The following is a 23,743-nucleotide window of genomic DNA, read 5'->3' on the forward strand; positions in this document are numbered from 1 at the left end:
TTATAGTAATATGTGTGTAGCTGCTTAAAATAAACATGCAATTTTATTTTAAAACTACTCCCTCCCATCAGAAAAGCAGTCTCTTATGTTTATTACAGGAAAAAAATATCACTTTGAATTGTGTACCCTTAATAACACTACGTGAACAGTCCCTCTGTGGAGGCCAAAGGGGTGTGCAGAGGTCCCTTCAATAAGAAATCTCCTCGGCTACACAGAAAGCCAACAGACTCCAGGGTCCTCAGGACAGGACCCTAGGTCACTCTCTTCCCAGGCAGCCCGAGCCAGGGACCGAGCACAGTGGGGGTGTCAGGGTCCCAGCCCGTGTGCCCCATGGAGGCTGCCCTGACAGACACCAGGCCAGCCCAGACTCAGCCAGACCCACACAGCCTGTGGGGCTCTCTCTGCAGGAATCCAGAAATCTGAAGCTCATTCCTTCCAAGGCATCACCACCTGCAGCTGGGGCTGCAGCTGTACCTCTCCAGCCCTGCTTCCACCCCCACCCTCCCAGTCAATCTCTAACACTCTTCAGCATCAGCTTCTCAGAGGATCCACACACACCCCGCTCCCACCCCCAAGCAAGGCTCACTGTGTACGTCTGGTAGTTTCCTCATGATAAATCCCTCGAACGTAATTCCCAGTCAGAGTAAAAATAAAGTGTCCATTTCATTACACAGTCATCAATACAGAGCGTATTAAAATTTTTTTTTTTTGCTTTCTAGGGCCGCACCTGCGCCTGGGAACATATGGAAGTTCCCAGGTTAGAGGTCGAATCGGAGCTATAGCTGCCGGTCTACACCACAGCCACAACATCTGCGAGATCCGAGCTATGTCTGTGACCTACACCACAGCTCACAGCAACACTGGATCCCTGACCCACACTGAGAAAGGCCAGGGATCAAACACACATCCTCATGGATTCTAGTGGGATTCTTTTCCGCTGTGCCAAGAAGGGAACTCCAGGGTGTTAACAATTTTGAAGTGTCAATTTGTTAGGCAAAAAGTGAAATCTTAAGTTGATTTCTGGTATTTTGAACTTTTTTTCAGGTTACTGGCCTTTTAAGCATATAGTATATTTTCATACATCCCCAAGTGCCTATCAGGGTATGTTCTTTTTTTTTCTCTGATTAACAAGAGCAGTTCCATATAACTCCATGCTTGTTATGTGTATTACAAATGTCTTTTCCTGATTTGTCACTGATATTCTTGATTTCTGTAGAGTTTAATCTAGCAATCTTTTCTGTTAAGGTTTCTTCCTTAAATGCAATGTTCAGAAAAATCTTTCCACCTCAAGTTTTTTTTTTTAATGAATCTAAATTTTTTCCAAGTTCTTTTTATGGTTTCACGCCCTACACAGAAGTTTTCATGCCTTCTAAAATTACTTTCTAGTTCCGTGTGAGTTAAGGAAATCTTACTTTTACCCCACATCATTATCTATTGCACCATCAAGGCATAGCAAAGTATATTCAAACATCTATAGTCTGTGTCATGGAGACGAATCTCCCAAGGGAAAAACTAGGATCCATGAATGGACGGACTAGAGAGGCAGATTTGACACAACAAAGAGAAACTCCTGAAGGCCTAACAAGAGTGAGGTAGCTACCAGGGAAGAGCTCGGTGCTGGCTGGGCAAACTGTGGAGCTAATTCCTGCCCTGATCTAAGGTCACTTTCAACTCAGACAGTATGACCAAATCCCTGTGAGCAAGCGATGAGGAAAAAGAATGTGAGGTGATGGAGAATAAAGAATGAGTCATGGAAACTGCAAGTGTAGACAAGGTGGATTAGAGAAGACACCGCAAAACTGTACCACCTTCAAGTGGGGAGGCTTATTTAAAAGAAAAGTAAGCAGGGTGAATTTCTGAGAGAGGGAGCTTGTCCCAGGCAAGCTTGGTGATAAATAAGTCAATTAAATTTGAGAGGTCAGGAGTTCCCACTATGGTGCTGTGTCTCTGCAGCGCTGGGATGCAGGTTCGGACCCTGGCAGGTTCGATCCCCAGTCCAACACAGTGGGTTAAGGATCCAGGGTTGTGCTAGGATCTGATCCCAGGCCCGGGAACTCCATATGCCACGGGTGGCCAAAAAAAAAAGGCCAATAAAGAATGTCTGTGTGCAACCTCACTAATAAAATAAATTTTTAAAAATTGAGAAGTCATTTATTTAGGAAAGGGAAACTCATTAAAAGTAAAAGGTTAAAATCGACGAGGAGCATTTGGGGAAGAAAAGATGACTGTGAAATGAGTGTGAGGTCTGTGGACACATGTTGCTTTTCAATTATTCCACAATTATATACAGTATTTACTGGAAGGCCTACATTTTTCAGGACCCCAGGCACTGAGGCTCAGAGGTGAATAAGTCTTATCTTTGCAATCTAAATTCGAGCAGTCAGAGAGTGCACTGCCAAAAAGAGGCTCAAGCTGAGACTTGAAGGAAATTTTCTAGCAAACAAGAAGAGGAGACAGAGAAGTCCAATGTGTGCAAAAGCACACATGCACACTTGGTGGGGCTGGAAGCAGTACAAGCTTGCCTAAGGAGGCCAAAGTTTAAGTACAAGGGAGACAGCAGGAGAGGTGAGGCTGGAAAAGGCCCCTGGGCATTCACTCTGCCGGAGAACAAGGCCAAGAGCACCTCCAAGAGTCTCAGACCAATAGATGTCACTGCTTGTCGGGAAAGAAAATGTGACTTTAAGGTTCCTCTGGGCCCCTGGATTCCTCAAGGAGTGTCCAGCTAATCACTCGCATATTCAGTGTATAATTAATCTGGGGTAATTTTTACATCATTATTGAAAACAAATACAGTGGTAGTTCCCATTTCTCTTAAAGTGTCCACTGCTTCCAGAAGACATGTATCCTTCTACACTGATAAGCACTGAAAACCCAGTCCAACTCACTAAGCCAGTTAGGTTTACTTTTCAGACTGAACAGTTAATACCATGTTACTGGTAAAAGTTTAGAAGTTAACATCCCAATTTTGTAAGTCAGAGAAAGACAAATCTTCAAAAGGAAGGATAAAGTTACATATACTATGAGTCTATATTGAAATATTGGCTATGGGAAATATTTCTACAAAAATTAGAAGCAATAATCACAAAAATTAAGAGAAATTACATGTGACATTAATTGGCAGAAAAGAATATAAAACTTTATTGGCACCATGGTTACAAGTAAGAATTATTTATACATATAAGTGAGTATATAGACAGTTTGGTTCTTGAGGGAGTAAATATTTCCTGTTCTTCTTGATATCCACTAATATTACCACTTATGTGAATTTAACAAAGACTAAAGTAGAAAAAGAGAGGATGTCTTCCTAAAATTTCTATAAAAATGCATTTATTCAACAAATATGTATTGAGTGCCTACTATATTCCAAGACCTGCCCTAGGCACTGGGGCTGAATAACTTAACAAAATAGGAAAACAAAAAAAACAAAAAAAACCAAAAAACAGCCATTTTGGAGCTTCCATTCTAGTTAGGGGAAGACGGGCAAAAAATCAAAGTAAAGACTGCTCTGATGAGATGGTAAAGAATAATAAATGCAGTCAAGAAAAATAAGGAGTTTCTTTGTGGCTCAATGGGTTAAGGATCTGGCATTGTCATTGCTGTGGCAGGAGTTCGATCCCTGGCCTGGGAACTTCCAAATGCCATGGGGGCAGCCAAAAAAGAAAAAAAAAAGAAAGAAAGAAAGTGAAGGCAGGGACGAGGGGTGGGACTAGGAAATGAGTAGGAGGCATGGGTGAGGGGCACTACTGCGAACAGGGTGGTTGGGGAAGGTGACAGTTTGGCAAAGACCAGAAGGAGCAGAGGGAACAGAGCAGGAGAAGCAGCTGAAGGAAGAGCATTCCAGGCAGAGGGAATGGAAGCTGCAAAGGTCCTGAGGCAGGCATGTGCTTTTGTTCTCAAGGCAGCAAACAGGCTGAGCGGAGGGAGGCAGAGTGGTGCCAGACCATGCAGAGTTCTTGGGGCTTACTGTGAGCATTTGGCTTGAAAGGGTTTAGCATAAAGGGACATGCACTATCTTTGTATTGAAGAGTTCACTACAGCTCCTGTGCCGAGAGGAGACTGGAGGATGGCAAGGCAGAAGCAAGGAGATGAGTTACGAGGCTACTGCATTAATCCAGGAAGGAGATGGCGGCAGCATGTCAGCAGTGAGGGAGATAAGATGCAGTCATTCTATCTCCGAGGGTGAGCCAAGAGAGACTACTGAGGTTCAGTGTAGAATGTGGGGCGATGTGGAGAATGGTTCCCAAGTCTTGGGCTTAAGCAACAGGGAGGGGAGGAGGGAGCCTCCATTTGCTGGAAGTGGAGAGATAGTAGAAGGAGGGGATTAGGGAAGGTCAGTCTTCTTTGGAATATGTTAAATTAGAAATTCTTGTTGGGCACTCAAGGGAAAGTGCTGAGTAGGCAGCTGGATACACAGGTCAAGATGGAGAGATACTCAGGCTGGAAGTAACAAGTGTGAGGTCATCAATTACAGTGAGTGTTCAATGCTGTGGCCGAGTTGACTCACCCAGGGAGTGGAGGTCCTTAGGAAAGAGAAGGGATCCCAGAACTGAGCCCTGGGGGGACTCCAACATTTACAGGTTGGGGACTAAGGAGCAACCAGACCAAGAGACTGAGACGGAACAGCCAAAGAGGGCACAGAAAGTCCAGTGAAGTGTGGCATCCTGGAAGGCAGGTCTTGAAGAAAGCATTTAGGGGTAGCGAGTACCATTCCCATTCCTGGACCCACAGTATGTAGCTGCTTTCAGGACACAGTGTAGAGATGCAGTTGTAAAGGAGACCATACGGCTAACAAAGCTGAAGATGTTTGCTCTTTGGCCCTTTAAACAAAGCATTTGTCAGCCCTCAACCTAGAAGGATGACAGGGTGCATGAACATGGAACGTGAGCTGCAACCTAGCGGCAGCATCAAGCCCTCTCGAGTCCAGTGGTCACAGCGCGAAGGCAGACCACCCAGCACTGTGTTCCTCTATCACGTCCAGTTGTGAGGACGCGAGTGGAGTCGGTGCAGTTTGGCTGATGTGGGTGTGGGCCTGCCAGGAAAAAGTGATGAAGCAAGCAAGGTGGCCAGGACTTGCACATGACAAGGATGGACAAAGCTAGGTGCCAAGGGACTAGAGGGCATGGAGGGAGTGAGGAAAGGGAAAAGGCATCAAGACCAAGGAACCATGGGCCTGGGGGCACCTGATGGGGTGAAAAGGAGGGAGGGCCTGTGGTCAGGTGGAATTCGGAAACTGAGATGACAGGGGGGACTTGTTGGGCAAGGTGTCCCTACTAGAAGGAGAGACTAAAGTCCAGGGAGAACAGGACACTGAAGGAGGGAGGGCAAAAGCTGAAGGCAGGATGCCGAAACCGCCCCGCAATGACACAGACCTAATGTTAGAGACCCAGGAAGCCCCAAAGCAGGAGGCGTTTCAGAGGTGATAGCAGAGAGGTGACACGCACATGCTGTCAAAGTTAAGGACATTTCAGCATGAAAGGAGGTGAATGACAGGGTGGCAAAGAGAAGGAATCTGGGCAACTACCACCCTTGCGGCTCCGTGCTGCAAGGGTGCCCATAAAAGACAGGATGCTTTCAAACAGTCCCCACAGGCCGCCCCCCACCCTCTGTCCCACACAGAGGTTCCTCCCCTCAAGAGTCAGGAGAAAGCAAAGTGTACTAAATGCTGTGAGGGGGAGGGAGGGCCGAAATCCAGAGCAGGCTAGGAGGGAAGGGCGGGGGGGAGTAGATTCAACAAGAGGCAAATCGGCTCAATGGAGACAGAACGGTCTTTTGCCTGAAGAACTGGACCCCCATATGCAAAAAACCTGAACCTTTCCACACATACAAAAATTAACTCAAAATGTATCGTAGAGCTGAAACTTCTAGAAAAAAAAAGTATAAAATCTTTGTAGCCTCAGGTTAAGCAAATATTTCTTAGCTACAACACCAAAAGCATGATCCACAAGAGAAAAATGATAAATTGAATCTAATAAACTAAAAAAGTCTGCTCTTCTATAGTGTAGATCGCAGATGTGGCTTGGATCTGGCGTTGTTGTGGCTCTGGTGTAGGCCAGCGGCTACAGCTCCGAGTAGACCCCTAGCCTGGGAACCTCCATATGCCATGGGTGTAGCCCTAGAAAAGACAAAAAAAAAAAAAAAAAAAAAAAAAAGGAAGGAAAAAAAAAGTCTGCTCTTCAAAACACACTGTCAAGAGAATGAAAAAAAAAAGATACATACTTAGATAAAATATCTGTAAATCATTTATCTCATAAAAGACTTATTAATATCTACAGTTTTTAAAACTTATACAACTCAAAGGACAACAGCTCAATTTTAAAAATGGGAAAAGATTGGAATAGATTGTTCACCAAAGATACAGGGATGACAAAAATTCACCTGACACGATGCTCAACATCATAAGTCATTAGACAAATGCAAATTAAAACACAAGACATCACTACATACCTACCAGAATGACTTTTTTTTTTTTAATTGACTATACCGGAAAAAATGCAGAGCAAGGGTTGGTGGGAATAAAAATTGGTACAAATGTTTTAGAAAACAGTTTGGCAGTTTCTCAAGTTAAAACACACTTACCATACCCACTCACCAATATGACTCCTAGATATCAACCCTAGTAAAATGAAAATTAATATTCAAATAAAAACCTGTATGTAAATGTCTATAGTAACTTTATTTCAAACTGTTAAAAACTGGAAACAGCCCAAATAATCTTCAACTGGAAAATGGATGACAAAACTAAATTGTGGCATATCCATTCAAAGGAATACTACTTGGCAATAAAGAGGAGCATGCAACAACTTGGATGAACTTCCCAGGCAGTGCTCTGAGCTAAAGAAGCAGCTCAAAGGCTATGGCAATCCCATATATGTGATGCTCTGGTAAAGATCAAGCAATTGAGGCAGAAAGGTGATCAGTGATGTCAGAGATTAGGAGGAAGACTGCCAAAAAACCACTGAGGAAGGTGAAGTGGAGGGTGATGGAACTGTTCCACATTTTTCTTTGTGGTTGTGGTTACATAACTGTATTCATTCATCAAAACTCATGGAACTTTATACTAAAAAGAGTAAATTTCATTGTACATAAATTATAGCTTAATAAAAAGGTTAAACGATATTTTTCGACTACAAGTAAATAGTCAATATATGGGAAAAAGAAGCTAACAAAAACTTAAAAGACTATCTGAAGACAAACTATTAAGACAATACATGTATGATCATTTGTGAGAAGCAATAAAAAAAATATACAGTGAAGTATGCAAATACAAAATGAGATTAGAACATTTTCTCCAACCGTTTAAATTATAGTTCGGTATTAGTTTCTTTAGGCTCTCAGAGATATATGGAAACTGTAAATTATCATTCTTCCCACACAACAGAATCTCTGTTACTATATGACAAGCAGCCTATCTTTTCCCAAAACAGAGAGTCCCCAGAAACTGTCTCAATGACCCATGCCACGAGAGAGAAGAGTGAACATGACATCAGTGTAAGTGTATGGCTTTAAAAGGCTGCTGACACTATTCACAATAGCCAGGACATGGAAACAACCCAAATGTCCATCAACAGAGGATTGGATTAGGAAGATGTGGTATATATACACAATGGAATACTACTTAGCCATAAAAAAGAATGACATAATGCCATTTGCAGCAACAAGGATGGAACTAGAGAATCTCATACTGAGTGAAATGAACCAGAAAGACAAAGACAAATACCATATGATATCACATAACTGGAATCTAATATCCAGCACAAACGAACATTTCCACAGAAAAGAAAATCATGGACTTGGAGAATAGACTTGTGGCTGCCCTACGGGAGAGGGAGGGAGTGGGAGGGATTGGGAGTTTGGGGTTATCAGATACAACTTAGAATAGATTTACATGGAGATCCTGCTGAGTATCACTGAGAACTATGTCTAGATACTCAAATTGCAACAGAACAAAGGGTGGGGGAAAAATGTATACATGTAAGAGTAACTTGATCCCCATGCTGTACAGCAGGAAAAAATAAATAAATAAATAATGTTCAAAAAAAAAAAAAAAAAAAGAAGGCTGCTGAAATTAACTGCTTCTGGTGGCAAGAGATACAAATGTCTGAAGCACTAAGTACCTGCCAAAGCCATGTGCCAGGGCCTAGAGCAAGGAGGTATCATCACAACATCAGCAAAACAGTGTCTGTTCAACACATTTTGAGAAGGTTAACCCTCACGCACCCAAATGGAGATAAAAGCCCTGGGCTGGAAGGGTTGGGAGCACAAGTGTGAAAAATGCAAGTCAGGCACCTGCCCCAGTGCACCCATGTTAGCACAGGTAGCATTAAGTCACCCCAGTGGTGTCACCTGCCCCAGTGCACGCACATCAGCACAGGCAGCATTCAGCCACCCCAGTGGTATTCCACACAAAAATACACCTAGAATACTTATTACCAGACCAATAAAAAAGTAAAGATATGTCTAAGGAAGTTAATAATGGTTAAAGTTCCCTTGAGTTTAAAAAAAATATACATTAAATTTTAAAGCTATTTTTTGCTTTTTTTTTTTTTTCAAGGGCTGTACCTGCGGCATATAGAAGTTCCCAGGCTTAGGTAGGGGTCAAATCGGAGCTACAGCTGCCGGCCCACACCATAGCCACAGCAATGCCAGATCCGAGCCGCATCTGCGACCTACGCCACAGCTCACGGCAAACCCGCATCCTTAACCCACTGAGCGAGGCCAGGGATTGAACCCGCAACCTCACAGTTACTAGTCTGATTTGTTTCTGCTGCGCCACAATGGGAACTCCCTAAAGCTATTTTTTTTCATGATTGGTAAATATAATTGAAAGGCAACTCATATTTTAATGTTGAGTATATAGACCGAGCTGCAATGATAAAGTATTTCTTTTCTACTAATCTACGGCCATCTTTACCTTTACTACTCAGCTCAATATTGAGCTACTGCAAAATGGCTTCACTCTTTATATAATTATTTATTTATTTATTTATTTATTGATGGCCCCACATGGAACATGGAAATTCCTGGACTAGGGGTCGAATCAGAGCTGCTGACCTATGCCACAGCAACACCAGATCCAAGCAGCATCTGGGACTCATAGCACAGCTTGGGGCAACGCTGGATCCCACTGAGCAAGGCCAGGGATCGAACCTGCATCCTCATGGTTACTAGACAGGTTCTTAACCTGCTGAGCCACAATGGGAATTCCAACTCTTTATATAATTTAAAGCTTGTACAAATCACAATCTCAAGTATAGGTTGTATTTTCCAAGAGTTTATTTTAGTAGGCTTCTTGGATTTAGAATAGTTTCCATGGAAACAGTATTATAGTTAAGGTTCTGAGTAGGTTCACACATGGCTTATTTAACCCGTAACATATAGACTATTTACAGTCTTAGACTAAGATTTCACATTCACCATGGCTGACTAAGAAGAAAGCACACTTGTTGCCCTATTCCTGGAAGGAATAACTCTGGATCATGTATTCTCAATGGAGGCATCCCCCTCACCATCAGGGGGACCAAAAAAATTAATAGTTTATGGACCTTGAAAGCTCAACCAACCCTATCTGAAAATTCTTAGTATTTTCAGAATTACTATTGTAATTAGTATTAGTATCAGTATTGGAATTGGTACTGAATTTTTCTCATTAGGAAGAACTTAATTAATTGAATCCATTTAATAAGACTAGTTAAATCTACTATTAATTAACTGTATTTGATTTAGATTTAATTTTTTCTCCAGAAGGTCAATCATGAAAAGAGGTAGAGAAATGCTACTCCAGGTAAACCCTGAAACAGGTCATGTTGGCATAGAACACTTCCCACCTGCCTCTGTAGCCGCCCCGCCCATCCTGCACGCGAGTCTCTTCACCCTAAATCAACTGCCCACCTGCACTCACTTCTAATCCAACTTCTTTCTCCAGTCACAAGACCTCACCAGGTGTTGGGCATCTGACTAACTTGCCCAGGGCTAGTTGTACTTTCACAAGAGAAGGTGGTGGGGACAACTCAAAGTCTCTGCTTCTGAAGCCCTGAATCACTGCCCTGCACACTGAGCACACTAGCTACCCATTTGCAATGAGGACAATTTCCCACCCACATATTCAGGACAGCCCTAATTAACAACTGTCTCAGAACAAAGCTCCTTTATAATAAACACAGCTTTTTAAATTTTGAAACTCATTTAAGCAATTCTGGCTTAATTAATAGCTCAAAGAAATATTCCAGCTAGGGTACACACTCGACTAAGGGAAAATACCCCTCTCTATGCATGACTTACATGTGTCCATGAAGAAACTGGGGTACAGACCATCACAACACATTCAGGGTATCGAGCCATCTACTCTCCACCTTGTATTTCACTACCTATGACCTCTTTCTGCACACATCACAGGGTCTCAGGAGAACGAGTATGCCTCCCTGTCTCCATAAACACGGCCCAAATAGAGGAGAGGATAGACTTAATCTGGTTCTTCAGAGGAGAGGGAAAAGGAGGCCACAGAAGATGCCCCGCAGTTCTCCCCCCTCATCTTTGATAGCCCCGTGGCTGTGTGACATTAGGCTGCCTGAAACTGGCTTGGAGGGGCTGGGGAACCCATCATTCCCGGCAAGGCACTTCAGGGCCAGACCATCCTCCTGGTCCTTCCTCATACCCACGCCTCAAACAGAAACGGCCTCTTCTCCTTTCCCCCAACCTTAACTCTTTCTTATTCCTCGCTAAGTATGTTTTATTTTTTCAACATTCGGCATTATTTTAATTCCTACTTCAACTGTATTACTTAGGTCTGATATCCCAGAAGACAACCCTATTCCTCCTACATAATTTCTACTTCTGGAAATACCGAAACACATCCTTCACAAACTAAATGATTACCATGCAACCTCTACTAAACTGCCTCGTGCTGGCGTTTACATCTGATGCAGGTGAAGCTGTGAGAATACTTAAGATTGTTTAACCAAAAGAAGATTCTAGATAGCCGTCAACAGAACAGAATTCAGCTGTGAGGGTAGATCTTTATCCCCTCCTATCAGAGGCTCCGCAGCCTTAGCTGCCCAGGCTCAGGGGCAGAGCTGCCACTTTCCTGACTTCAGTCTCCTCCCCTGACTGAGCAAGGCCACGGATCCAGTGTTGCTGCAGCTGTGGCATAGGTCGAAGCTGTGGCTCAGATTTGATCCTGGCTTGGAAACTTCCATATGCTGTGGGTATGACCAAAAAAAAAAAGTGAAGGGCCAATAAATATTCTTGAGATGAGGAAATCTTTTCTGTTGTAAAATATAAACATTTAAAACATCTTCTTCCTCTTTCCCCACACACCAAAATAAATAAAGAAAAATCAATACAAACAGTTACAGTCTGGAACCATGTCAGGATCAAAATCAGTCTGGGAAAATCTCAAGGTCATTCGAACATAACCCCAAACTAACAGTTCCTGGCTGCCTTTAAGAACTTATAATTTATGCACGTTAACAAGAATAAAACGAACCAAGGTAAACATATCTTCCACATAAAAAATAATTAACACCTCAAAGATCTATAATCATGGCTATAAAGGATACATAGAATGTTACAGGTTGGTTTTTCTGAAGACAGACCATTTAATTGGGGGGGGATGCAAGGTTCACTTAAATTTAATTGACGCAAAAAATTAAGTAACAATACAAAATGTAAATCAGGAGTTACTGCAAGGAAACACATGACTAGGTGGCAAACCAGCAAGCAGACTGTCACAGGTTAAAACCCTCTGGGAAAGCTTCAGAGGAGGTGGGACAGACACCTGGTCTTTCATTATCTTATGATGATTACAGGACCTGGACCAGTGGGAAGGGGTGTCTCTCCAGATGAGAAAGACAAAGGCACTGAGGTGGTAATTAACTCCAGAATAGGAAAGAGAACAATTAAAAGTCACAGGTTCAAGATAGAAAGTATAACAAATGAAGGATACTTCTAAGATACAAAAATTATCTTCACTTAATAACTAAGAAAGAAACAAGGCACAACACTGTAAATCAACTATACTTAAAAAACAGAAGAGTTCAGACATATTACAGTTGAAAAGGAAATGACAAAGGCAGACAGAAATTGGAAAGACTTGGGCACCGTTTAAAAGCTTTGGTAAGGATAGTCTGAAGAAGTGGAAAATTATGAGTGTGTTTCTCAGGAGACAGGAAAAGGTAGTCAACATCATTTCAAGATCCACTATCATAGTCAGCAGTAAATAATGATACAGTCGAGATCTCTAAAACATAAACCTTATGCAGTTACTAATAGGGGACATGCTGGAGACAATGGCAGACACAACATGGCCAAAAGCAGATCGCATCATTACTAGCCGTGATTCCTTGAGCATATGCTAAATCCCTATGAGTCTTTTTTTTTTTTTTTTTTTTTTTTTGTCTTTTGTCTTTTTAGGGCTGCACCAGAGGCATATGGAGGTTCCCGGGCTAGGGGTCGAACCAGAGCTGTAGCCACCGGCCTACGCTAGAGCCAGAGCAACACAGGATCTGAGCCACATCTTCGACCTACACCACAGCTCATGGCAACATCGGATCCTTAACCCACTGAGCAAGGCCAGGGATTGAAGCTGCAACCTCATGATCCTAGTCAGATTCATTTCCGCTGCGCCATGATAGGAACTCCCCCTCTAAGTCTTTAAAAAAAAACAACAAAAAAATAATTTTTAAAGGTTACTTTCTGTTTACAGTTACTATAAAATATTGGCTATATTCCCTGTGTTGTACAATACCTCCTCGAGTCTTAATGTCCTCTTCTATGAAAAAAAAAAAAGATCTGAAAACCCATTAAGAATATTGAGAGAGACTGAACACAGAGTTCTTTAAAAAATAAAAGTAGAATGAAAATGAAAATGCACATACCAAAATCTGCAGGACACAGCTAAAGCCATGTTGAGAGGAAAATTCATAACATCAAGTGCATAAATTAGAAAGGAGGAAAAGTCTCAAATCAGTAATCTAAGATCTCCCCTCAAGAACTTAGAAAAAGATGAGCTAAACAAACCAGAAGCAAGCAAAGCAAAGGAAATAAAGATCAGTTATACTGAAAATAGAAAAACATGGAGAAAACCCAATGAAACACAGAAATAGTTCTTTGAAAAGATCAATGAAATTGACCAACTTCTAGCAAGACTGATAGAGAAAAGGCAGGAAATGCAAATTACCAGACACCAGGAATGAAACAAGGACTATCACTACAGACACTGAAGACATCAAACAGACAATGAGAATATTATGAATAACTCTATGCACAAAGATTTGACAGCTTGGAAGGAAAACATCACAAAACCACATACCACCACAACTCACCCAATGTGAAATAACATGACTAGTCAGACAACCATTAAGGAATTTAAATTTGTAAGTTTAAAACTCTCAAAAAAGAAATTTCCAGGCCCAGGTGATTTTCCCCAGAATCCTACCAAACATTTAAAGAACACCAAATTCTACACAATCTTTTCCAGAAAACAGAAGAGATGGGGGCACTTCCCGATTTGTTACATGAAACTAATGCTACTGTGATATCAAAGCATAAAAAACCTACAGACCAATATCTTTCTTGAACCTGATAAAAAGCATCTACAAAACAACAACAAAAACCTATTGCTGCAATGATAGAAAGACTGGATTCTTTCCCCCCAAACAAGGCAAGGATGTCTTCTCTTACCACCTCTTATTCAAATAACGCTAGAAATCCTAGTCAGCAAAAAATGGCAGGAAAGAAATAAAGAAAAGACATACAAATTGGAAAGGAAGAAATAAAATTGTACCTATGTCTAGATGACATAACTCTCCATGTAGAAAAACTCAAGAAATATACCAGTAATACCAACTCCTAAAATAAATTAATTCAGCAAGGTTAAAGGACACAAGATAAACACACAAAACTCAACTGCATTTCTTTTTATTTATTTATTTATTTATTTATTTATTTATTTTTGTCTTTTTGCCTTTTCTAGGGCCGATCCCGTGGCATATGGAGGTTCCCAGGCTAGGGGTCGAATTGGAGCTGTAGTTGCCGCCTATGCCAGAGCCACAGCAATGGGGGATCCGAGCCATATCTGCAACCTACACCACAGCTCACGGCAACGCTGGATCCTTAACGCACTGAGCGAGGCCAGGGATTGAAACCGAAACCTCAAGGTTCCTAGCCAGATTCATTAACCACTGAGCCACGACGGGAACTCAACTCCATTTCTATATGTTAATAATGGAAATGTGGACAATGAAATTAAAAACACAATACCATTTACAGTTGCTAAAAAAAGAAATAAGTGTAAATCTAACAAAACAAACACAGGACTTTGCGTGCTGAAAACTATATAATGCTGATAAAAGAAATCAAAGAAAATATAAAGACATGGAGAGAAATACCATGTCCATTAGTTGGAAGACTCAACCTGGTAGAGATATCAATTCTCCCTAAATTGATACACAGAGTTAATGTAATATCTATCAAAATTCCAGGAAAATTCTTTGTAGATAGAGACAAAACTATTTTAAAATTTTCGGAGTTGCCGTCGTGGCACAGTGGTTAACAAATCCGACCAGGAACCATGAGGTTACGGGTTCAGCCCCTGCCCTTGCTCAGTGGGTTAATGATCCGGCGTTGCCGTGAGCTGTGGTGTAGGTTGCAGACGCGACTCGGATCCCGCGTTGCTGTGGCTCTGGCGTAGGCGGCAGCTACAGCTATGATTCGACCCCTAGCCTGGGAACCTCCATATGCCGTGAGAGCGGCCCAAGAATTGGCAAAAAGATCAAAAAAAAAAAGACTATTTTAAAATTTTCAATGAAAAGCAAAGAAAACAGAATAAGGCAAAATTTTTTGAAATATAAGAATAAAGTGCAAGGAATCAGTCTATTTATTTCAAGACATTATATGGCTAAAGAAATCAAGACTGTGCTAATAGAGAACTCAGAGAGAGAGTTGCACAAATACATTCAACTGATTTTTGACAAAAGTAGAAAAGCAACTTACTAGAGGACAGACAGTCTTTTTAACAACTGTTAGAGCATCCAGGTACCAAAAATGACCCTTGACCTAAGTCTCTCACCTTACACAAAAGGTAACTCAAAGTGGGTCAAGGGCTTGGATGTAAAACAAACTATAAAACTTTTAGGAAAATATAAGAGAAAACCTTTGGTACTCTTAAGTTAGGCAAAGCGTTCATAGATTTGGCCCCAAAAGTACAATTTATAGGAGGAAAAGCAGATAAAATGGATTTTATCAAAACTAAAAAGCATTTGCTTTGCAAAAGATTCTTTAAAAGGATGAAAAAAACAAAACAGAGAAAACATTTGAAAACCACGTATCAAAGACCAGTATCTAGAATACATATTTTAAAAGCCTCTAAAAAGAGCAAAAAAAAAAAATCCAATTAGAAAATGGGCAGGGGAGTTCCCGTTGTGGCGCAGTGGTTAACGAATCCAACTAGGAACCATGAGGTTGCGGGTTCGGTCCCTGCCCTTGCTCAGTGGGTTAACGATCCGGCGTTGCCGTGAGCTGTGGTGTAGGTTGCAGACACGGCTCGGATCCTGCGTTGCTGTGGCTCTGGCGTACGCTGGTGGCTACAGCTCCGATTCAACCCCTAGGCTGGGAACCTCCATATGCCACGGGAGCGGCCCAAGAAATAGCAAAAAGACGAAAAAAAAAAAAAAAAAAAAAAAAAGAAAATGGGCAGGGTATTCCCTTCGTGGCTCAGTGGTTAAGGAACCTGACTAGGAATGATAAGGACACAGGTTCAATCCCTGGCCTCACTCAGTGGGTTGAGGATCCTGAATTGCTGTGGCTATGCTACAGGCCAGCAGATGTAGCTTGGATTCAACCCCTAGCTTGGGAACTTCCACATGCCACAGGTTTAAAAAAAAAAAAAGAAAGAAAGAAAATGGGCAAAAGAAATGAAGCGTTATTTCACTGAAGAGAATATACAGATGGCAAATAAGCACATAAAAAATGATGCTGAACATTGTAGCCATTAGAAAAATGCAAGCTAAAACTAATATAAGCATTACATACCTATCAGAATATCTACATAGAAAAACAGGACCACCAAGTGTGTGAGGATGTGAAGAGAATGATCGCTCACTCACTGCTGGTGGGAATAAGAAATGGTACAGAAATCTGCAAAACAGTTCAGCAGTTTCTTTTTTTTTTTCTTTTGTCCTTTTAGGGCCGCACCTGCAGCATATGGAGGTTCCTAGGCTAGGGGTCTAACCCGAGCTGGTGCTGCTGGCCTATGCCACAGCCACAGCAAGGCAGGATCCTAGTCATGTCTGTGACCTACACCACAGCTCATGGCAATGCCAGATCCTTAACCCACTGAGCGAGACCAGGGATTGAACCCACAACCTCGTGGTTCCTAGTCGGATTCGTTTCTGCTGCACCACAATGGGAACTCCCAGCAGTTTCTTATGAAACTAAATATGCAACTGCCATTTGAATTCCAGAGAATGGAAGACTTGGGTTTTCCTTATGCTACATTATTGTTACCATACAGGGCTGTTTATAGCAACTTTACTCATAGTAGCCCAACAATAGAAGCAAAGGAGGTGTCCTTCAAAGTGTAATACTACTCAGCAATTAAAAGGAACAATCTAATGATCCCTCCAACAACCTGAATGAATCTCCAGAGAATGCTGCTGAATGAAAAACATCCATTCTCAAAAGGTTACATACAGGGTGATTCCATTACCTAACAGACTTAAAGTGACAAAATTACAGAAATGACAGATTGGTGGTGGTCAGGGGTTAAGGAGGAGGTAGAGGAAAATGAAGTGGCTACAACTGAGCAAGGGAGGGATCTCCTGGTGGTGGAAAGTTCTCTTCACAGAGTCAGCATCCATGTTCTGGTTGTGGTCTTTACTATGGTTTTGCATCATGTTATGCATCATGGGTAAAGGATAGAGGAGAATTCCATTATTTCTCACAATTGCACGTGACTCTACAATTATTTCAAATTTAGTTAAAGGTAGGTAGCCTTATTGCAAAACAAACACAGCAACTGACAAGAAATGCAACAGGAATTAAATAATTAAATTCCTGTCAGCCCAAATTTAACTCTGATTAAAGTTCACTCTGAACCAAGATTTATAAAACACATTTTCCTCGCCCACACGTGCACACAGCAACTCTAACAAGGCAGTCCAGACAGAAAAGCTGAGACTTCTCTAAACACAGGACAGACAGGAAAAAGACCTAGGCTGAATCAGGAGGAAAATCCCCCTCTAGGCTCCATGAGAGAAACCGGCTCTGGGATTTTGAACACATCACCCAACCTCTCAGGTTCCTAGAAGCTAAACTTCTGGTCTAGGAGATTGCTTAAACCAGCAGTTTTCCAACTTTTTGGTCTCAGGCCGTAAAGAGCTTTTCTTTACACAGAATACAACCATGAGAGTTACAGCATCATAAGTTAAAATAAAACTTTCAAAATACACAGCCCTCAGAGTGGTGCGGTCCTTCCACAGCGCGTGGCATCTGGAAAACTCCATGCACTGCCATGAACGTAACTGGCTTACTCTGAAGCGGCATCGCCAGGCACTACTCTGGCACTGCCATGCCAGCCCCGGGCTAACTCTGAAATGAGGTCAGTGTACAAAGGAACGTAAAAGGTAGAGGACGCCGAACAAATTAGTCACACGTGCTCTCTTAACGCACAAGGGCGCCAGGCGGGAAAAAAAGGCTCCAATCCCAAGGAGGTCCACACCCGCTCTAACTGGGGCCAGGGAGGCCGAGCCCAGCGCGCAGGGTCAGGGGTCCACCCTGCTCTCGTCCGTCCGGGACCGTTACAGAAACCGTCCTCCTTGCAGACTCAACTTCGGGGACGACGGGAAGCCCCGCAAAGCCCCGGCCGCCGAGAGCCGGGAGGGGCCGGGGGGAGGGAGCGGTTCTGCCCCGCCGAGGCAGCCAGACCGCGGGCCAAGACAAGAGGGCGGGGGTCCAGGGGTGGGTGGGGTAGGCTTGGCGGACTCACCAGGTGCCGCGCCACCTCGGAGGCCATGGTCCGGGCGGGGCTGGGCGGGCGGAGGGCCAGGGAGGCGCGGCGGCAGCTCCCGGCGGAGCTAGGCGGCCGGCGGCAGAGGGACGCTAGGGGCGGGGCGGGAGGGGCCGGGAGGGGCGGGGTCCAGCGGCCCCAGTGACGCGAGGAGCTGACCGGATGGCGCGGGGGTGGGGCGAGGGGCGGGGCCCGGGAGGGGCGGGGAGGGGATGGCCGAAGCGGGTCTAGTGGCCTCAGGGACTCCGAGGGGCAAGGCCGGATGGCGCGGGGGGCGGGGCGAGGAGCGGGGCCCGGGAGGGAGAGGCGGGGCGGGGATGGCCGCAGACTGGTCCAGCGGCCTCAGTGATGCGGGGGGGCCGGGCGGAATGGCGCAGGGGACCGGGGAAAGGGGCGGAGCCCGGGATGGAGGGAGGAGAGGGGTCCAGTGGCTTCAGTGACGCGAGGGGCTGGGCGGGGTCCAGGAGGTGAGGGGAGGGGATCCGAGGGGAGAGGTCCAGTGGCCTCAGTGGGCTGGGGGCCGCGGCAGGCCACGCGCACGCGAAGTGGGCCTGTTACAGAAGAGCCCGGACATTTTAGAAGTTGACCAGTCAGTGCAGAGGAGGGGATGGAGCACACTCAGGACCTGAGGAAAAAGACCCGCAAAAATGCCGCCACGGTTCCTCATCGCCGAGGCAGGGCTTGAGCACAGATTGCGGCCCGCGCGGGGACCGGAAGTGGGCGGGGTCAGGGCGTGTTCCCTGGAAGGAACGGTCACTAAAACCCGCTCGGGAACCGGAAGCGGGTGGGCCGTGGCATGTGGGACTAGAGCACAGATCCCGGCCTCTTGGGGACGGACCGGGGCGGGGCCCGTCGGACTTGAGAGGCGGCCCGCGGGGACGGCCGGAAGTGGGCGGGGCCGGCAGGCGGAGGCGTGCCCGCGGGCGCGGCTTGGGGGCGGTGGCAGCTAGTCCGCCGCTGCGGGGCGCGCGAGGATTCTCAGGAGCAGCGGGCCGAGTTGGTGGTTAGCAAGCCAGGTACTCGGGCGGGGATGGAGAGCCCGGCGGAGTGCGGACCCCCGGCCCCGCCAGCCGAGCTGGAGCAACCCGTCGGAGGCGCCCTGGGCGGGACTCCCGAATTGCGCGCGGGCGCCCGCGGCCGTCTCAGGGAGCCGGGGTACGTGGATACCGACCCCTCAGACCCGGCGGACGGCATCCCGAGCGCGCCCCTCGGGAGGCGGCCCCGCGGGGGCCCCGCGGAGGAAGGCGGGAGGCCCGAGGCGCCGAGTGATGCGCCCCTTGGGCCGCGGCCGGGCCGCCCGGCGCCCCGGGACCCGGCGGCGGGAGGCTCACCGCAGCTGCGGCGCGGCCCGGGGGGCGCGGACGGCGGGACCGAGGAGGAGAGCGCGGGCGCGCTGACGCTGGACCCTCTGGAGCACGCGTGGATGCTGTCGGCCGCCGACGGTCGTTGGGACAGCCTGGAGGGGCTGCTGGCCTGTGAGCCCGGCCTGCTGGCCAAGCGCGACTTCATCACCGGCTTTACCTGCCTGCACTGGGCGGCCAAGCACGGCCGGCAGGAGCTGCTGGCCCTGCTAGTGCGCTTCGCGGGCCAGCACCGGCTGCCGGTGAACATCAACGCGCGCACGAGCTGTGGCTACACCGCACTGCACTTGGCGGCCATGCACGGGCACGTGGAGGTGGTGAAGCTGCTGGTCGGGGCCTACGACGCGGACGTAGACGTGCGCGACTACAGCGGCAGGAAGGCCTCGCAGTACCTGAGCCCGAGTACCGCCGAGGAGATCCGGACCCTGGTGGGCGCCCTGGACGAGGACGATGGCGAGAGCAACGTGGGCAGCGGGGGAGGGCGCTGGAGGCTCTCGAAGGTGCTGCCATCGCACCTCATCTCCGGCAGGCACTCCCACGCCCTGGAGGACAGCGGGGACCATCACCACCACCACCACCACCACCACCACCACCTGGCTGAGGGACCGGCTGCGGGCAAAGCAAAGGAGCCAAGTCGCAAAGCCTCAGGCAGCACTAGTGGGCGGATGAAGCCCAGACTTAACAAAATCCGTTTCCGAACCCAGATCATCCACACCACACCCTCTTTCAGAGACCCGGAGCAGCCCCTGGAGGAAGGGGAAGACATAGAGGAGGACCGGTCTCTCAAAGGCCACTCATCCTCATTCAAATTGAGACCCAAGTCCAATGTATTTGGGTAAAAAGAATTTCTTTTAGAAAATTTTAAGGCGTGTTTGTCGTCAGGAATAGGATACCGGGTATAGACAAGGAATTGAGATCAGAAAAGTCTTAGGCTTAACGCTGCATTCTTACTTGGGTTAGAAAAGATGGGCAGGAATTTTCCTTAGCAGTGGGACTGCGGTGGATTTCCAAGTGATTCCTCAAACCTTGACACCAGCGTCTTCTCCCATACCACCCCTCTCTCCTGGAGTCCCTGTTTCTGAGGACTAGAAATGCATCTAAGTCAAGGGCACAGAATGGATTGAGGGTTCCTTTGATTTAAACATTGCTGGATACCTTGCAAAGTAAGGAGTATTGCGCTTCTCTGTAACTGTTTTTTAAAATGGTTACTTTTCCAAGAGCAACAAGAAATGCAAATTGTAATGAAACTGATAGTATTTGTGTGTACAAAACTACATACTGCCCTGTGTTTTTACTAATTGCGTTTGTCTTTGAGATACTACTGAAGGTCAGGTACGAGTTGAAATGCACAAATACTAATTAGAGAATAATGTGAATACAGTTAGGAATCCTGTTGGTACGCTGCTTGTGTTGTAAATAGCGCTCCATTCTTTTTCAAAAGCAAGTTCAGCTTTAATCACTGAACTAAAGAAACAGTCAACATTTTTTTTGAGTTAATCTGTTGTGCGGTTTCCTCTTAACTCTAATACCACTGCACTCAGTATTAAGGTACATTATTAATAACTACACACGTTTTTATTTAAAGAAAACACTTTTAACAACCTATGGTACTTTTAAGTAAATATTGCCTCTGGTTCTAATTCTCACTAACTTGTTTTGCTCTTCTAAAAGTCTAAATTTTTCGTCTGAGTTTTTATTCTGGGGATCATATAACCCCAGTCTCTACTTGACCCTATTTGAAGGTGCTTAGTGTTGAATTGCCTACAGAAACCGTTTCTAATTTAGATGGCTAGCAAAAATTGGCATAAATGTTAGTCTATGCTTCTATGAAGTAATTATCCAGTCAACTAAATGATTCTCATGTAAGGTACACCTTTTATTTTACTAATAAAATGCGTTCATGGTTTCTATACTTTGTAGAAGTGTTTTGCAAATGTTTAAAATAATGAATCCTTGGAGTTCCTGCCGTGGCATGGCACAGTGTGTTATGAATCCAACTGCAGTAGCTCTGGTCCCTGCAGAGGTACAGGTTCCATCCCCTGCCTGGCGCAGTGGGTTAAAGGATCCTGAATTGTGGCAGCTGCGGCTCAATTCAATCCCTGGCCCGGGAACTTAACTTGTGCTACAGGTCTGGCCATAAAAAAGAAAAAGAAAAGAAAATACTGACTCCTTTCAGTTTTCCAGCATCTCCTTGAATCTATTCAAGACATAGAGTGAAGTCATTGAAAAGCTGGATAGTAAATCTATCCAGTTCATAGCACTTTATAAAAAAAAAGAGGTGAGTCTATTTCTATATTTAAATGCTACTGGCTATTGAATCCCTTCATATATAAATGAAAAAATATCGGTCATTAAAATTAAAGACTTGTTTAAGTGTGTTTCCTAATTATATTTCACTCAAATATGTTAGGGTAAATATCTTTAGAGTTATTAAAGATATTAATTTTAACTCACAAGCACATTAAATTTGCTTGTCACAAGATTCAAAACAACTTGTGGGACACCGGTTCCAAAAGTCCTTATCCCTTCGTATTTTTGGCTTCATAGTTGCAGAAACAGACATCCTGTAGCCTAAAGAGACCATGGAGTGATGTAACAGTTGTGAAGAATGAATGAACCAGAATGAATGAACCAGTACATGAATTGCACAGAGCTGCAGTGTTTAGAGAATTCTTAAATCTTTAATTCACCAAGTCAGAGAAATTTGTAACACATTTGTCACACCTCTAGAGAACATTTAACTATGTTTAAAGACTGATGAAAAGCAGTCAGGTAAAACAGATAAACTATTGCCCATTTTTGTGTCCTTTTGTTTTAGGATTGTGGAAGTGGGCTCTGTACGTTTGAGAAGCACTTTTTTTTAATCCACACATGTGGGTGAAAACAATCTAATTTTGTATAAATTAAAAATCAATTCCTTGGAGGTGAAAAGTAATCATTTGTTCTAAATCATATACATGTTATCTGCATCTAGTGCAGAATATAACTTCTCACTGAGGAGTCTTACATTTCGTGGACTTAACGAAGCTGAAGTGAACCATGAAAACCCTTCAGAACCACCAGCATTAGTCTCCTAAATGTGTGTACTAGTAACTAATTGCACAAAATCTATAATGTGGTCAATCTTTAAAGACTGAGTCAGTATTTCACTTGCTTTTCACACTAAAGATTTTAACTTTTCTGATAAAATATACTTTAAAACTTCAAAAATCACTCCTGATGGAGAACTACTAGCATTTCTTGTCACAATGTGCTTGTGTACATTCGATAAGTTTGGCTTTTTCTGCTACTTAACCCTCCATTCCTCTTATTTTTCAGTTTCCAAATTGAGATTATAAAAAGCAAATATTGTGTGTAACTTGACATTTGTGGAGCTGTGCCTACTATGAATGGAAATAATACACATCAGTTACTCAGATGCCTGTTGATGTGACACCGTGGTTTTCTCACAGGTGCCCTGGAAACTAAGGAATTTGTCAGCACTTTCTTAACTTTTATGGTGTATAAAGTACAGCTAGCTTATAAAACTTGAAACTCTGGTACTATTTTATTCATGCCTGAAATCTTGGAGTCCAGGATGCCTTCTCTCTTATTTTTCAAACAAGTGAAACTTTGGGATTTTAGAATGTAAAATTTGTCAAGTTTGTTTTGTCAAAATAAAAGGTCACACTAGATTTTTCCTGTGAATTGCCTCAATCTCTATAGTCCTTTATATTTTAACCTGGAAGGGGTTTTACATTTCACACAGTGCTTTTTGAAGTGTCCATCTATTTTGATCCCTTTCTATCCCTTAACACCCCTTGGCTGGATAGCCCCAATTTACAGATAGGAAATGAAGGTTAATGCAGTTCAAGGTCACACAAATGGCAGTAAGATCTCAAGATTCAGTGCTTTTCCACAACATTGTCTTTTCTGCACTTTGAATTGCCAAATTCTGGCAAAGCTACTGTAGTGGTGCATCCGAGGTGGAGGAACTAGCTTTGGGGAGGTTCCTCTCCCACTACATTAAAAAAAAAAAAAAAGCTCTGTTTGCATGCATAAACCCTCCCTTCCCCGGCTGGAGCTTAAGAAAGACGGGAATGCCTTTTTCCATTTTCTTCTGTAGCTGTCAAGTGTTGGACATCAATGAATTCCTTTCCTCCTCAAGCCTGCTTTTGATACTTGTCTTAACAAATTCAGATGGCAAAGCGACACGGGAACCCCCGAGGTGACTGTCCTCCACTGCTTCCTCAAGGAAGACCCGCCAGGACTCCTGCCCAGCCTTTTGTTGTTGCTGTTGATTTACAACTTCTAACAATAACTAAATCGAGGTTCTGTTTCCGGAATGACTTGTTAGAAGGATGTATCTCAAGAGGATTCATCAAGGAATCCACTTGAAGGT

General features: G+C 44.4%; 2 protein-coding genes across 3 annotated transcripts in view; one reads left to right on the forward strand and one right to left on the reverse strand.

Moving 5' to 3' along the window:
• SEPTIN10 (septin 10) overlaps positions 1-18,084 on the reverse strand; it is a 63,175-nt gene extending 45,091 nt beyond the window's left edge. For both annotated transcript variants that reach the window (XM_021087089.2, XM_085018472.1), the window contains exon 1: positions 17,981-18,084. In XM_021087089.2, coding sequence (XP_020942748.1) covers positions 17,981-18,007 — 27 coding nt within the window. In that variant the 5' untranslated portion in view covers positions 18,008-18,084. The remainder of the gene's footprint in view (positions 1-17,980) is intronic.
• Positions 18,085-18,974: 890 nt separating this feature from the next.
• SOWAHC (sosondowah ankyrin repeat domain family member C) lies at positions 18,975-23,036 on the forward strand. Its single transcript, XM_021088390.2, has one exon. It carries the CDS (start codon positions 19,032-19,034, stop codon positions 20,199-20,201), a length of 1,170 nt encoding a protein of 389 aa, XP_020944049.2. The 5' UTR covers positions 18,975-19,031; the 3' UTR covers positions 20,202-23,036.
• Positions 23,037-23,743: the final 707 nt, after the last annotated feature.

This window comes from Sus scrofa, chromosome 3 (genome assembly GCF_054392235.1).
Source record: "Sus scrofa isolate SSC_HxYL_T2T_F1_AM1 chromosome 3, Sscrofa_HxYL_maternal_Yorkshire_Landrace_v2.0, whole genome shotgun sequence".
Classification (NCBI taxonomy): domain Eukaryota; kingdom Metazoa; phylum Chordata; class Mammalia; order Artiodactyla; family Suidae; genus Sus; species Sus scrofa.